At 57.7% G+C, this 15030-nt stretch overlaps 1 protein-coding gene across 2 annotated transcripts in view; it reads right to left on the bottom strand.

Annotated features, from left to right (window-relative positions):
- Positions 1–3065: 3065 nt before the first annotated feature.
- Positions 3066–15030, bottom strand: part of PGF (placental growth factor) — a 48458-nt gene continuing 36493 nt past the window's right edge. Inside the window, exons 2-8 of one of the 2 annotated variants that reach the window (XM_088025027.1) lie at positions 13990–14032; positions 9487–9669; positions 8674–8750; positions 6523–6552; positions 6354–6416; positions 3457–3480; positions 3066–3354 (exon numbers count right to left, since the gene is read on the bottom strand). In XM_088025027.1, the coding sequence (XP_087881153.1) occupies positions 3336–3354; positions 3457–3480; positions 6354–6416; positions 6523–6552; positions 8674–8750; positions 9487–9669; positions 13990–14010 (417 nt within the window). In that variant the 5' untranslated portion in view covers positions 14011–14032 and the 3' untranslated portion in view covers positions 3066–3335. Of the gene's footprint in view, positions 3481–6353; positions 6417–6522; positions 6553–8673; positions 8751–9486; positions 9684–13989; positions 14033–15030 lie in introns of both variants that reach the window. The other variant, XM_088025026.1, reaches the window with a different exon arrangement.

The following is a 15030-nucleotide window of genomic DNA, read 5'->3' as shown; positions in this document are numbered from 1 at the left end:
TCCAGCATGGTGGCCTTGCATAACTGGACTTCTTATGTGGCAGCTCAGTCTCCCAAGAGACCGAGGCAGAAGCTGCCAGTCTGCTCAGAAGGAACCATTTTGGGTCTTTTCCACCTTAGGGAGAAGACCCAGGTCAACTCAGATTCATAGGGAGGGAACAGAGACCTTACCCCTCGAGGAATGTAATGTCAAAGAATTCAAGGCCATCTCTAATATGCCAGAGCCACATTTTGGCAAGAAGACATTTTCTTATTAATTTCTTTGTTTACACGTGTAACTTGCTCATTGAGCAAATGGTGGGTATAAAACAAACTAGTTTTTTTCTCTCATCATGGTTTCTAGATGAACTATGTTGATTGTCCTTTTCCTGTCTCCTAATAGCATTTTGGGGAGACTTTCTAATTTTCCTGTCACTTTAATTTAGGAAAGGTCCAGCCCCATCTAGGCTGCTCTGCCCAATTGAAGACCAATCCCCTTTGCTCCCCCAGGCAGGGCCTGGATTGGGCCCAAGGGAGTGGGGAGGGCACGGTCGGCCCTTGTACCCACTTTGCCCTCCCTATGGCTCCCTTCTGTTCTTTCGCATGGGGTCAGGAAGGAGTGACTTGGGGAAAGGACTACTTAGCTGTGGCCATGTCTTCTCCGGCTGTGAATGCAGCTACTATGATGGGCATCTGGAGGCCAACTCTGTTGTGGGGCACAACGCTGGGCACCCCACAGCACTGTTCCCTGATGTGCTCGCCTTCCAGCTCTATATTGATAGCCCCCACTCAGTGATTGCCCCAACCCTCCACCCACAGCCCACAGCCTCCTCACCAGTGGGTTTTCCTCTCAGAAAAACGGGAGGGCAGCCTAGGGCCATTCACCTTCCACCCTGTCCCGCTGACCCATGGGAAACTCCTGCTGGCTGCCCCTCTCTCTGTCCTGTCATGCTTCCGTTCTCCACTCCCCCCAGCCACCATCCAGCTAGCACATGGGCTCATCTGTGCGGCAAATCCAGCCCCAGGGAGAGGAGGGGAAGGGGCCGGCAACCCAGATCTCCACTAACCTCCCTCCCCACCCCTTTCCCCCTCCCTGGTCTCTGCCTATGAAGACTGAGGAAAGGGGTGCTGGGTGGTGTCTGATGCTCACAAATACCAGCCATCTCATGATAAATCCTGTAGGCAGAGGTGTCCCACCCCAAACTGTTTCCCTCTGTTTTAGAGTGTGAGATACTCAAGACCCTTTTCCTTGGCCCTGAGTCCCGTCATTAATCTGAGCAATGGAAAAGTCCACCCAATATCTGGCAACATATGGTCATAGTCTTTTTCTCCACTCAAATCTAAGATCCGTGAGAGCGGGGTTTTGCGTGCTTTATTCCCCACTGAATCCTTGGTGCCGGAGACAGTGTCAGGCACACAGGCGGTGCTCCACAAACATATAATAAGCAAATGAAGAGGGCTGTCTGAGACCTAAAGGGCACCCAATATGGGCACCCATTTGACAATGGACCAGTCAGTTCCCTTCTTGCTCCTTCCTGCTGTGAGCCTCACAGCCACCGATGCTGATTTTCACTTCCAGGCTCCAGGAGCTTCTCTGGTCTTTGTTTAGCTCTCTACAGGGATTGCTGGCCTGGGAGGGGAGGCTGATGTCCAGGTGAGCGGCCCTGTGAGGCTGAGGGCCTTGGACATGCTACAGGGGCTGGGCTGGGGTCCCCGGAGCTGAGCCAGAGGCCTGACCAAGGGGAAGTGGTGCTCTTCCCAGCTTTCAGTCTTTCAAAGGCAGTAGCTCAGGATGGCTACAGCCCTAACGTGGAGACGTAGGAGAGAAGTGCATTTCTCCTGCAAAGCATGTCCCCTGAGGCTGGCCCACACCTCCTCCGTGACCAGGCCAGAAGCACAGTCTGACCAGAGCATCCTCCAGGGGGGCCCAGGCCTCTGTGAACAAGCTGCCAAGGGCAGCTGCCTCAGCAAGGCTGCTCCACCCCACCCTACCCCACCCCACCGCGCCCGACCCTCCCTGGCTTCCCTCCAGAGCCGGAGGCCAGCCCCTGCCCCCTGGGTCCCTGTGGGTTTGTCCTGAGCAGCCTCAGATGACAGAAAGGGGGAAGTCCCCCGCCCGCAGCACACACGACATAAACACACACGCGCGCCTTGCAGGTCACAGGCAGGTGGAAATCTGACAGTATGCGGTTTGGACTGAAAAAAGAAAAAAAAGGGAACTTTTTCTCATTTCATGCCAAGGTGTCCAGGAGGAAGGCAGAGGAAGATGGGAGGTAAAAAGAAGAAATCGGGCATCTGCAGATCCCCGCCCTCAGCCGCGCAAGCAGGCTGGGGGTGTTGCAGCTGGGACATCTCCTCCAAGGGCTGGGAGAAGCCCAGGAGCCCCCCTTCACTCAGGGTCCGGGGTGGGGGGGGCAGGCACTGGAGTTGCGTGGGGGGCGGGGCTTGGGGGCAGGGGAAGAGGAGTGTGCTCTTGAATTTGAGGCTGTTCCGGGTGGCTGGGGCCAGGGGCCCTCACTTCGAGACCAAGGTTACGTCTTGGGAACCCCTCAGCGCGGCAGGCTTTTGCCCGAAGCAGCTGGGAAGGGACAACCGCAGGGCGCTGCGGGACCGGCCCTGAGCGCGCCGCCCCTTTTCCCCTCCCCGCCCCGCTCCCGCGATCTGCGGTGCTCTGCAGATGCGCCGCCCCGCAAAGCCGTCTCCAGACTAGAATACTTTATTCAAGAGAATCTGGCTTGGCGGTCAGACGCAGTCAGGGGCAGCTGGCTCCACGTCCAGCCTCAATGGACAGGCCCCCTCTTTGCCTGTGTCCCTGAGAGGGGCAGGCGGTGATGCCTTGACCGTAAAGAACAATGTCCCAGCGCGAGCAGTGATTAAGACGTGGAGAGAGACCTAGGGGACAAGCAGGGGCAGAGGCCCCCAGGCAAGCGCCGGTCCCCAGAGCGGAGCTTTTGGCTCTGCAGGGAGTCCAGCTGCTGCCAGGCGAGGAAGACACCCCAGGGCTCCTCCACCTGCGGCCTGCCTCCCCCCTCCCCCCCGCCCCCCAGCCTGGGCCAGGGCCCCAGAGCAGGCCCGTCCACCCCTACGTCGGTCGGCCAGGAGCTCCCGAAGCCAGGGCTGCCTGTGCACGCGGAGCCCCAGGCCCGGGACCCGGCGGCCGTTCCCGCTCCCTTTCCCAGGGCGGGGAAACCCGCTGGGGCCCCGCTGGGCCCTCACGAAGCCGTAGGTCTTGCTCCTTCTCCAGCTGCAGCGCACGTGGGTCTGGGGCTGCCTTCTTTCTCTCACGTTCTGTTTAAGGCACTGAATTCCTGAGGCTCCTGTCCCTCCATGCCCCTCATTGTGGAGGGGGCGAGTCATTCAGCAGGGGTACAGCTGGCTAATAAATAGAGGGCAGGTGTCAGCAGGGAGGTAACTGAGTGTGGCCGTAATAAATACAGGAGCCGGGGGTGAGACGTCTCTCCTCTGAGGGGCCGGTTACCTCCGGGGAACAGTATGGCCGCACCTGCCAGAGACCAAACACAGAGAGGGGGGTATCAGCACCCTGTGAGGGTGAGGGTCCCTCCTATGGGAGGGGGGGAGCCAACCTGGAGGGAAAGCTTGGACAGGGAACACAGGGAGACTGCAGCATTCCTGGGTCTCCGCTTGCACCGCAGCCAAGAAGCTAGAAGTCACTCTTCACCAAGCACTTACCCCGGTGCCCAGCCCCGTGCCAAGCACTTTTTCCATTGCCCTTTAACAACTTCCTATGAGGAAGACCCTATTGTCACTTCCCTTCCGAAGACAAAAACAAAAACACCCCAAAACCAACTTAAGGCTCAGAGAGGTTAAGACACTTGCCCAAGGTCACACAGCTAGTCAGTCACAGAGCCAGTCTGGGCTCCACGCAAGAATGCCTCTGGTTACTCTAGAACAGCAGTCCCCTAACGGGGGGGGGGGGGGGTCTAGGCAACCCTAGATGTGCATGGAGATGGTCCGAGGGGCGTGTGAGTACTGATGGTGCTCAGAGAATGGGTTTGCAGCCTGCACATATCCTCTGCCTGAAGACCATCTGCGTGAGAAAGTGCCTGAGGTCTGCTTTCCCACCGCCTCGTCCACAACTGCCCTGCTCCCTCTGGAAAGGAGAGGAGCATCTTGACCCTTCCTAAACTGGGTCAGTACTTTGCCCCAGGGTTGAAAGTACTCGGGTGCGGACAGTAAACGAAAAGACAACTTGAGATATTGAGGTAAGTGTTAGGAAAGGAGATAGGGCCCATGACTGGGCCACCAAGGCTTTTACAAGTCAAGTGGTTTCCAAGTCTTCTGCTTTCAACAAAATTGAAGAACAATTTAACGGAATTGTCAGCTACTATGTCAAGAGGAGTGATTTTTTGTTAGCAGATCACCTTGAGGCTTTTGGCAAATAACCTGGAAGGAGTTCAAATGACTGTGTGACATCTAGTCCCATTTATTTATTAATGTGAGCATGGTTCCTCGACCTTTCTAGCTATTAAAAAAATGAGAATGGAATTAATGCTAAATCCTGTCTCAGTCTGGCAAGAGGGAACATTCATTAATGGATTCAAACTAATTAAAAAGAGGTAGCCACCTCCATCTCATTGAGATGCACTCCTGGTAAGATTGATTATACTTTTGTGTTTCGCATTTATTAAAATATGATGTATTTGTGCTGTTTTGATCAATTGGTACTACTAGTAATTATTGTGACGATTTATTCCGGGGGAGAACTTAAGAGTTTTCTGTTCACAGGAAAATGAAAAATCATTCAAATTTATATACGATTGTCATGGCAGATAAATACAATAAGGTGATAGATCAGGGAATTTTGAACATTAAAATGTACTAAGTTAGGCCACTCTGTGCGGGGAGTGGAAGGGAAACACAAGGTCAAGGGAAAAAGAAGCAATGTAAACACGCAACCACTAAAGCAGAGTGTTCACATTTCTTTTTTAAAGTGAATGATGAGGGGGCACCTGGGTGGCTCAGTCGGTTAAGCGTCTGCCTTCAGCTCAGGTCAGGTCCCAGGTTCCTGGGATCGAGTCCTGCATCGGGCTCCCTGCTTGGCAGGGAGTCTGCTTCTCCCTCTGCCTGCCGTTCCCCCTGCTTGTGCTCTCTGTCAAATAAATAAAATCTTTTTGTAAAAAAGAGTGAATGATGGCGAGTATTAGGATAGCTTATCCTGTGGGGTAACGTGGAGGGCATATAATGACTTTACTAAAATATTAACATTTATAACATACCAGAAACGATACCCTTTGCAACTGTTTATAATTTTGATGAAAAAGTTCAGTATCAACTTAAAAATAAGCAAGGGAGCACATGAGTTTTTAAAATTCGTTCAGGAGATTCCCAAATGAGATGTTTGAGCACCACTGTCCCGGCAAATGGAGCAACGTGGCACTTTCGGTCTGGGGCTGCCTGGCAGGGGCTGGGGGAGCCCCACGTTGACTACACCGCTGGCTTCTCTTTCCAGTCTGTGCCTGGGCCCAAGGGAGAAATGAGGGCCACACACTTTCAGGGGACCAACATCCCCAGAATCCTTGTCTTCATGGAATGGGGTTGAAGTCTCCATTCACGGAGGGGAGGGCTCATGGGGCAGGACTTGGGTCAGCTCCAGTCCCATGGTATGAAATGATTTCCTGGAATCTGGCATGGGGAAGAGGCAGGCTCTAAAGGAGAACCACCCTGTGGCTGAATTTCTGTGCCTGTGAAATATTTTTACTATTTACTCTCACAGATTTGGGCTTTCCTGCTCTAATCCTCCCCCAGACACACGCAGGCCTGGGCTCCAGTCTGGGCCTCCAGGTGTGAAGCCAAGATGAGCAGGCAACATTGAGAGGGAAAGAGGAAGCTAGTGGACACCCAAGGTCCCCTGCATGGGTGGGGAGCAGAGGGGTGGCAAAAATACAGGCCCGGGAGCTGGTTGCGGGGGGTGGGGAGTGGGTTGCACCTCCCTGGGGCCACTAGGAAGTAGGCCTGGGTACGTCTGCAGCTGTCGGACTTTTCATCACTAGTATGAGCAAGTGTGGTGTGGGCCTGTTCCCTGAGGTGCCTGGCACACAGTAAGTGCTTCGTAGATGTCTGCAGAATGACTGAGGGCTCCCCTCCTTCTACACATAGAGAGAAATGAAGCTCAGAGAGGTGACATGACTTGCTCGGGGCCATGAAGAGACTCGGGGCTAAACCTGATCACGAACCAAGGTCCCCTGATGCTTCCCGGGCCCTAGATTCTGGAGGAGATGCTGCCTCCCTGTTCTGCCCCCAGGCTGTCCTGGGTCTTGCTTTTCCCTTCCCGACCTGATCCCTGCCGGCAGGGCTGGGGCTCCCCTCTGGCCGGCCTCCTTTTGCCATCCCTGGCCCCCCCCTCCGCACACTCACAGGTGGCAGTCTGTGGGTCTCTGCTTCTCTCTCTTCCTCTTCCCCCTGCCCTTGGGTCTCCTCCTGCAATAAGCCAAAAGCGTCAAGACAAAGTGGCTGGGGGGCCCCCATGCTAGGACAGGGGCCGGCAGGGCCGAAAATAGCCCGGAGCCCCAGCCAGGCCACTTACCTTTCTGGCTTCATCTTCTCCCACAGAGGCCTGGGAAAACAGACAGAGAGACCAGGGGAGAGTCAGGAAGCCAGTAAGTGGGGCTCCTGGCCACCCCCACATCTCTCAGACCTCCAGATTCGGGGTCCTGCAGTTAGCGCTGACACCACTAGGGGGCAGGATGAAGCCGGTGAGGGAGGGATGGCCAGAGGCCTCTGGGCTTCAGCTTCCACGCTAGGCTCTTGTGATCCCACCAAGAGAGAGAGGAATCTCCTCTTGGGGCCCCTTTCCACACCCTTCTGCACTCCTCAGCCTCTTCGCATTAGGTGTGTGGACTTGTGAGTTTGTTCTCTGCTGACTTTCTCTGTTCACTTCCTTCCCTCGTACCTGCCTTTCCTCCCAGAGTGCATTGTGGGAGTTTCTGCAAGGACAGGGAGTGAGGGGCAAGGCCCTGGACTGGAGGATGGCTGCCACCAGCTGAGGCTCTGCCTGGCAGGGCACAACCGCCACCCCCACCCTGGGGATGTATGTCGCTGCAGGCAACAGCAGGGGGAGTGCGTGAGGGGGTGGAATGAAGGGAGGTGAGCGCGAGCCCCACAGTCACCAGGCATGCCCTGGCTCAGCCTGCGGGGCTGTGGCTGGTGGCCCAGAAGTGAGAAGAAAGGTGTCCCTGTTGCCCAGCCCATTGGAAGGGGACAGGGCCTCAGTCTCCCCTGGGAATAGGGTGGGGGCGTGGGCAGTGTGGTAACAGTCCGCTTTGGCGCCAGGGAATGCTGCCCTGGGTATCTCCCCTGGGAGCCAGCACGGGGCACGGCCTGGGCCAGTCAGGGCCTCTTGGACTGCCTGGTCATGTCTCTGCCATCTTGGGCCCGTAAGAGACACTCTTGGAGCCTCAGTCTCCCCAGTCTGCCTGCCCCAAAAGAGTGGTTGTGAGGGCAAAGGTGATATAGAAGGTGAAGGGTCACTGAGTGGCCCTGGGCCCGGGAGGGCTCACTACTGAACTATTGTTACATGGCTAAGCCCTGGCCAGGACGGAAGGGAGGAAATGGATTAAAGCAGGGCCTCCAACAGAGGTACAGTGAAGAGGGCCTAGAGCTTGGGCTCAGGTCCAAAAGGGGTGGCCAGAGCCCTGGACAGTAGGCAGGGCAAGGCCAGGGCAGTGCTGGCTCTCCTGAAGAAGCACGAGAAAGGGCAGGCTCAGGCGTTAGATAGGCGGGGGTTCACTCACTAGCTGTGGCAAATAATTTAACTGTTCCAAGCCTCAGTTTCCTCATCTGTAAAATGGGGACAACAATAGTACCGACTACCTCACAGGGTTGTTACCAGATGAGGGACCTTGTCTGCCTTCTCACTGCTGTATTTAAGCATCTGGGACAGCTCCCTGGCATACAGTAGGCAGTCAATAAATGTTTGTTGAATAACTGAGAAAACGTTTAAGGGCCTCGTGTGGGGCTAGGCAGAGAAGAGGTGCACACGATAAATAGTGGTCCTCCCCCTGTCTTCTGGCCCCAGGACAGAGCTCAGGACGTCTAGTCCGGTGCCTCCATCCATGGCCCAGGGCTACCAGGAGAGTACCAGGTTCCAGCCCATCTCTCTCCTCCCTGAGCCCGGTTAAAGTGCCAGGCCTGCTACTCCTGGTAAATAATGTTCAGGGTGCCCTGGGCAAAGGTGGCAAGACCGGTGCTGGGCAGAGTCTCCACCAGGTAGAGGCATGACTTTAAAGAAAGCCCACTGACTCCTTCTTTCTGCTGCTTTTCTCCTGCCGAGCTCATCCCTCTCTGTGCCCCTCAGTCCAGCGTCCCCTCCCCCGGGGAGCTAGCCGGGCCCAGAACGAAGCCCAGGCTAGCAATGCCTTTGCCCCACACACCTTTTCCAAGGCTGTGGCAGCTCCCTCCCATCTCAGGGAGGGGGACAGCGTGCCCCCTGCCCCTGCACGTCTAGGAGGGACCCAGGCTTCCGCTGCCCCTAGGTGTCTGGGGCAGCTGTGCTCCAGCTGATGGGACCCCTTCCCCAGGCCAACCTGGCCCATGAGGGGGATAAAAGGCAGCTGCCACTGCTCCCCAACTTCCTTGGTTTCTCTTGGCAGGAGGAAGGTGCAGGAGGGATGGGCAGCCGCTCGGCTGAGGTTGCCAAGTACGAAGGGCCTGTCCCAGCCGCTCCCTGAGGACCTACCTGCACTCGCAACGGATGTGCTGAGAGAACGTCAGCTCCACGTAGGAGGGCCGGTCCTCAGAGTGGATCTTCAGGAGCTTCAGGGAGAGAAGGGTTTGATGCCTGGATTGGGGGATGGCTGTGGGTTTCCAATATTCTCTCCACCCTCTCCTTTCAAGGAGGGCCAGACTCCTTGTTTCCCGCCAGCCTTTGGATGGCGTACTCTCATTCTGCTCTGAGTGGGGGGCAAACAGCCCTCGCACCTGTGTGGGGGTCTGGGGGAGGCCCTGCCCTAGAGTCAGAGAGACCTGTATGCCATCTTGGTTCTTCTACCTGCTGAGCAAGTGAAAGAGCAGCTCTGACCCTCAAGCTCTTCCTCGGTGCAATGTAAGAAACACTTGCCTTGAGGGATTGAATGTTGAGGTAACAGAAGTCACATTTATGAAGCACCTTGCGCAGGGCTCGGCCTCACTAGCAAGGGCTCAATAAACCAGAGTGTGTGTGTGTGTGTGTACATGAGCGCAGAGCCCAGGGTGTCAAATGCTCCTGGTGCACACACACAGGGACTTCTTGAACCCGAACAGACTTCTTTTTCCAAGCTCAACCGGATATCCTTGGGTCTCAGGGTGGGACCAGGCTAGAGCCCGGGAAAGCTGGTACCGCAGGACGTGAGTGGGCCCCACACTGGACCGGGGGGGGGGGGTGGCGTGCAGGGGGAGCGCAGCGCCATGGCGGGGGCGGGGGGCGGGGAGAGCCCGGGGCCCGGGAGTCCGTTCCAGTCCCCGTGATCGGGACCGCGGCCTGCCCTGCCCGCCTCCCGGCCCGGGCGCCTACCTGCATGGTAACATTGACGGTCTCTGCGGGCACACAGTGCAGATTCTCGTCACCACAGCACCCAGCGCAGCGCAGCAGGGAGACGCAGGATGGGCTGAACATGTGCTCCACCTCGCCGGGGTACTCTGACACGATGTCCACCAACCTCTCCAGTGCCCGGCAGTAGCTGCGGCCCCACACCTCCTGGAAGGGCACCACTACAAGGAGGCACACACGGCCAGGTCGGGCCCCAGTCCCTGCTCCCCAGGCCCTGTAGGCCCTTGCAGGTTCAGCCCACGCTCCCTCCTCCAGGAAGCCCCCAGCCTCTGTGAGCTCCCTATGCTCCGAACCCCTGACACGAGGCCTCTGGGGTGACTGCCAGCCGCGCAGCTCATCTGCTGCACAGAAATCCCAGAGCCGTGGAGTTGCTCCGTGTCCGGGCTCTCCACTCTGTTCTCTGCGCAGGCACCCACATCGGCTGTGCTGCCCTTGGAGCTTGGAGGAGCGTGTCTTGGCAGCTCCTCAGGCCCTCTGGGTCTTTCTCAGGCCTGATCGAGTGCTTTTTCGATCGTGGGGAATTTGCAGAAAGCAGTCAGTTCAGCATGACTGGCTTGCAGAGTCCCACAGGAAGGGTTAGCCTTCCTCTTAGTCCTCATTTTCTGCCCCGCTCTGAGCCAGCTCCTCTACCTGGCAGCCAAGGCCACAGCCAGCAATGTGTCCCGAACCCACCCTCCGTATCCACCACCCTCACACCATGCCCGGCTGCATCACTGTAACTCCCACCTTTGGGATATGCTCCGTGTCCCCTTCCCTTTTCTAACCAAATACAGCCCACCACTCCACCTCCTCTCTGAAGCCTTCCCCAACTTCCCCGGTCTGAACAATGTTCCTCCTTGCAGCAGAATTTGGCCCCTAGGGCTTTGCCCTATCTCGGCCACTAGGAGACCTTATCTCTTCTACAACCAAGTCGAGGCTCTGTGAGGACAGGAGCCCAAGCACCATGGGGAACACAGGCTAAGTAATGACTGATTGGTTCGATGATAGTTCACTGAGACTTATCACAGACACCCCCGACCCCTTCCAGGTCCTGGCGTGGTCATGACCAGGATCTCGTGCGGGCTGATCTGGAACTCTCAAAAGATGCTGCTCCTTCAGGGAAAGGCCTGGGGCCTGGTCCCAAACAGAGGCTCATAGGAAGTGAGTAGCTAGAGCTAGGAGACCTGGCTTCTAGTCCTGGCCCTATCCTGGGCTGTATGACCCTGGGGAGGTCACTTAACCTTTCTGGGTATATCAGTGTCCTCAGCCAGGGGAAAACAAAAAGGTTGGGACTAGATGGTTGCTAAGGCCTCTCTCAGCTCTGACGGTCTGGGATTCTGTGCGCGCAGCCCTGCCCAGTCTTGAGACTGTGGGCAGAGAGACCTCTCCCACACTGGGTCATCCTGCTCTATACCTGACCGTTGTCCTCAGCTGATGGGGGAGGATAGGGCAGCTGGGTCACCTGGGGACCCCACAGCCTCTGTCCCAGAGCCGTGGCCTCTCCTGACAGCCCCTCACGTCTCCCCATGGCCTTTCCTAAGAGACAGAAGGGGCCAAAGTCCATTCCACTGGGCCTGCAATGCCTAGTCTCAGGGTAATCTTAGAGAAAAAATAAACTTCAGCCCTAACAGAGGCCCTCTGGAAAGGGCTGCAAGCTGGTGGAAAATACCCAAGAGGTGGTGTGTCCCCGTGGAGCTGGCCAAGGCAGCCACAGAGGCAATAAACCATGCTTATCTGGGTGTCTGCCGCTCCATTCTGCCCTGTCTGCTTAGGGGGTACTAGGGGCTGGGCCTGGGGACCTGCGGGGTGCCAGATGCCTCCCCTGGTCCCACCTCTCCAGGCCACAGGGATACTCTCCCTGGACCCAAGTGAGAAACAAGCCCCTCTCCCTGTGAGCAGCCACAGTGCCCTGGGGAAGCCAGCCTGTGCGGTGCGAGGCTTTAGGAGCCCGTCCCTATTGTAACTGCAGGAGCGTGTGTTCAGTCTGAAATCCACGAGCACTGTGGAACTCGGAGTGTTTAATCTCCGCCACGGACAACACAAATAACAGCAGAGGGACAGCCAGCTGCCAAAGCGCCATGGAAAGCTCAGGCCCCTGCTCTGGGACCAGCCATGGGGGGGGAGGCGGTAAGCAGCAGCAAAGGGGCACCTCAACCCCCTCCCATTCCCCACACGGACCCCCACCCAGCTGGTCAAGTAGAGCTGCCTGGGTTTGGTGGCAGAATGGATCTCCTTTCCTCACCCCACACCCCGCCATGCTCCAGGGCCCCGGAATCTGCCACTTTGTGGGCCACATGGCCAGACCGTGTGCGGAGGAGGAGGGGGAGAGGGCCAAGAAGGAGGCGGGCTGGGCCCGGTTTACCTGGCGGCCACCAAGAAAGAGGGCAATTCATCCCTGGAGGCCACAGTCTGGGCATGTGGGAGAAACAGAGTGGGCTGTGAGGGGCTGGCTCCCAGAGCACGGGGACTGCTCCCAGATGGAGGCTGAGCCCCTCAGGAGAGAACTCTGCTCAGCAGCTCCTGAGAGCACTTCCTCTGGCCCCAGACCTGCCCCAGAGGCAGGGTGAGGTAAGAGGAACTGGAGGCCGTGGCTCCATCAGGCATCTGGCCGGGGCTGGCCAGTCCCACAGGCTGCTGCCGGGGCCTCAAATGGGCTCTCCGCAATCTCTCACCAGCTCCAGGGGCAAGCCTCCCATCCGCTCCAGCTGCCTACTACCCAGGACAGAGGAATCGAAGGAAGGGAAGTGTTTAATCCTGAGAGCAAGCTCCTAGGGAGGGGCCACAGGGCTGGGCGGAGCCACTGGCCACCAGGCTGGGTTCAGCAGGTGTCCCCTCCATGGCACTGGCAGGGCACACAGCCAGCCTGCCGAAAGGGACATCCTGCTCATGCTTGCTCAGTCGTGAGCCACGGGGAGGCCTGGTGCTATGCACACCGACTTTGCCATATATACTGAGGTGCGTCTGAGGCTTTAGGAGACCCCAAGGGCCTCTCTGAGCCTCCAGTTCTCCTTCTATAAAAGGTAGAGCATACGAATGCCCTCCCAGTTCACAGCCTGTGGGCAGCTCAGAATTGCAGTAAATGCCCAATGCTAGTACCATGAATAGTAATAGTAAAAATCAACGTCCCTGGCTGCAAAGTACAGAGCATGCTGTCTCTTGTCTGGTGTTAGCGAGAGGGGATGGCATTTCCATATTGTGGTGACTGCGGTCCCAAACTCATGGTACTTGCCCTGGCCACAATACAGATCCCTGACTGACTGGGATGACAGGTGAGCTGCCCTAATGAACTGACATGTCTAAGCCTCCTCACCCCTGTCCCTGGGAGACATATACTCCTGTGTCTCCTCCACGGAGTCAGAGAAGCGCACAGTCTTAGAAAAAGAACCTTGGATATCATGTGATCTAATATTCCCATTTTACAGTTGAGGAAACGGAGGCTCAGACTTCTTTGGTAACTGTTGCCTGAAATACACTAAAAGCATCAAAGAGGCCATGGGGTGGAGATGGCTGATGGGCCCCTCCCCAAATCCCGAGAGCATGATATTGTGCCAGTCCCAGGGGCACAACAGGGAGAGGGGGAGAATGTCAGTGAAGTTAAGGGCTGCTACCTCCCCCGCCTTCTCAGTGCCCGAGGGGCCTGGGACTCCGTGCCCGAGGGGCCCAGAAGCATAGCCAGGCCCAGGAGAGGTTGGCCACCAGGCGGGCAGGGCAGCAGAGGGAGGGTGTTCCCGCTTTCGGAGGCTATCACGAGTGTGCGTGTGCACGCCCCTACACGCTCCCTCTCCCCACGGCACGATAGGAAGCCTCAATAGTGGTGTGTGGCTTTGCTGCACGTCCCAGAGAGGCAGGGAGGGAGGAGCGAGGCAGGGGGCCTGGCATGGGACTCCTGCCTTCTGCACGTATGTCTCTTTGGCAAATGACACACCCTTTGAAGATTCCCTCTTGATGCAACCCAGGGTGGGGAGTGGAGGGGCCCGGGAGGGCAGGACTCATGTTCTGTTTGTAATCAATGGAAAGGCCTGGTCAGATCCCCGCAGCTCCGCCAGGGCTGGGCTTTGGGAAGGCCCCCTCACCCCTCCCTAATCCTCTTGACTGCTTGCCCACTGCAACCAGCTCCCAGACCCCTAGTGCAGCCCCTAGCTCTCACTGCCTGCACTGCCCTCCGAGAACCCACCTGCCTCCTTACATCACGTTGGGAAGGGGCTCCAAGCCAAATGGACGAACCCTGGGTATACTGGCCCCAGCCTCACTCTCTGTAGGCTGGGTGACCCTGGCCCAGGAACACACCTCACTAGGCCTCTGGGTCTCAAGAGAAGGATCTCTCAGGTCCTGCCAACTTTGTCAGCCAGGATGTCAGCCAGCTTGCAGACTCTCCTAACTTCCTATCAGCCCGTGCCCATCCTTGATGCCAATCCCTTCTTATTCTGTGCAGAGGACTGGGAGGAGCGGGTTTGGTGAGCATGTGCATCCCCAGCCCAGTGTGCTTACCTTCCACCTCTGATGAGCCATTCCCAGCAGACAAGGCCCACTGCTGCGGACAGAAAGGGGCAGAGGTGAGGGGGGTCCACCTGGGGCCTCTGCACTCTGTGGCTGAGTTGGCGAGAGGGCAGAGGCCCTTCTGAGCTCCTTGCCACCCGCTGCCCACACTCTGCCCCGTCTCAGAGCCGCCTCTTTCGGAGTGCAGCTAAAACCTCCCTGGACCCGGATGGATCCCATCCCTCTCTCTGGCCTCAGTTTCCTCATTTGGAAAGAGTGGGAGGCTAGAGGATTTGGGAGACCCTTTGCCTTCTGTGTCTCAAATATCTTGCAATCCTTCGGGGTCTCCCTTCTCCCCAGCCCCAGGCCAGCCCTGCGGGCCCCTGTGCAGCACGCCTTGGCTGGGCGCCAGAGCTCGGGGGAGGTGATCAGCTGGTGGGAGCTGAGGGGCTGGAGCCGGTGGCGCCAGGAGCTGGTCCTGCGGGTAAGGTTATACCTCTGGCCAGCCCCACAGCGGACAGGCAGCGGCAGGTAGGTAGTGGGGCTCTTCCGTCCTGCAGGGCTGCCCAGCCCACCCACTCCTCGGTTGGAGCTGGAGACTCCTGGGGCAGCAGGACAGTGCAGTGGGAAGGGATCTCATTGGCTTTGTCAGGATTTCACTGCCCAAGCTGGCTCCCAGCCAGACTCACCCGGCTCCTGGGAAAAGGGCCCTGCTCGCTTCCCCAGGCCCTGCACACAGGAACTGCGACTGCCCACCCGGGGAAAGAGGGCACAGCAGGACCTCTTGTCTCACCCGCAGCCCACCCAGAAGCCCTGGGCTCACCCAGAGCCGTGGTGGGGGCAGGGCCCAGCCTCCCCACCAATGGCCTCTTCAGCTGGCTTCCCCACCACCAGGCCAGGTCAGAGGTCCTGGGGGCGCCTGCCTGGTCATGGGGCCCCGACCCTGACCACAAGGACAGGGACCCGCCAGGGATTAGTGCAGAGATGCTTTTAGCAAAGCCACCAGGGCTCCAGGGGCCAGACAGGAAACCTCCCTCCCTTCCCTGTGGCTTC

The sequence above is a fragment of the Eumetopias jubatus genome, unplaced genomic scaffold (genome assembly GCF_037043125.1).
Source record: "Eumetopias jubatus isolate StellerSeaLion01/CBP00866 unplaced genomic scaffold, mEumJub1_p1.0 scaffold_7, whole genome shotgun sequence".
NCBI lineage: Eukaryota > Metazoa > Chordata > Mammalia > Carnivora > Otariidae > Eumetopias > Eumetopias jubatus.
This window is presented reverse-complemented; position numbering and strand designations above follow the sequence as displayed.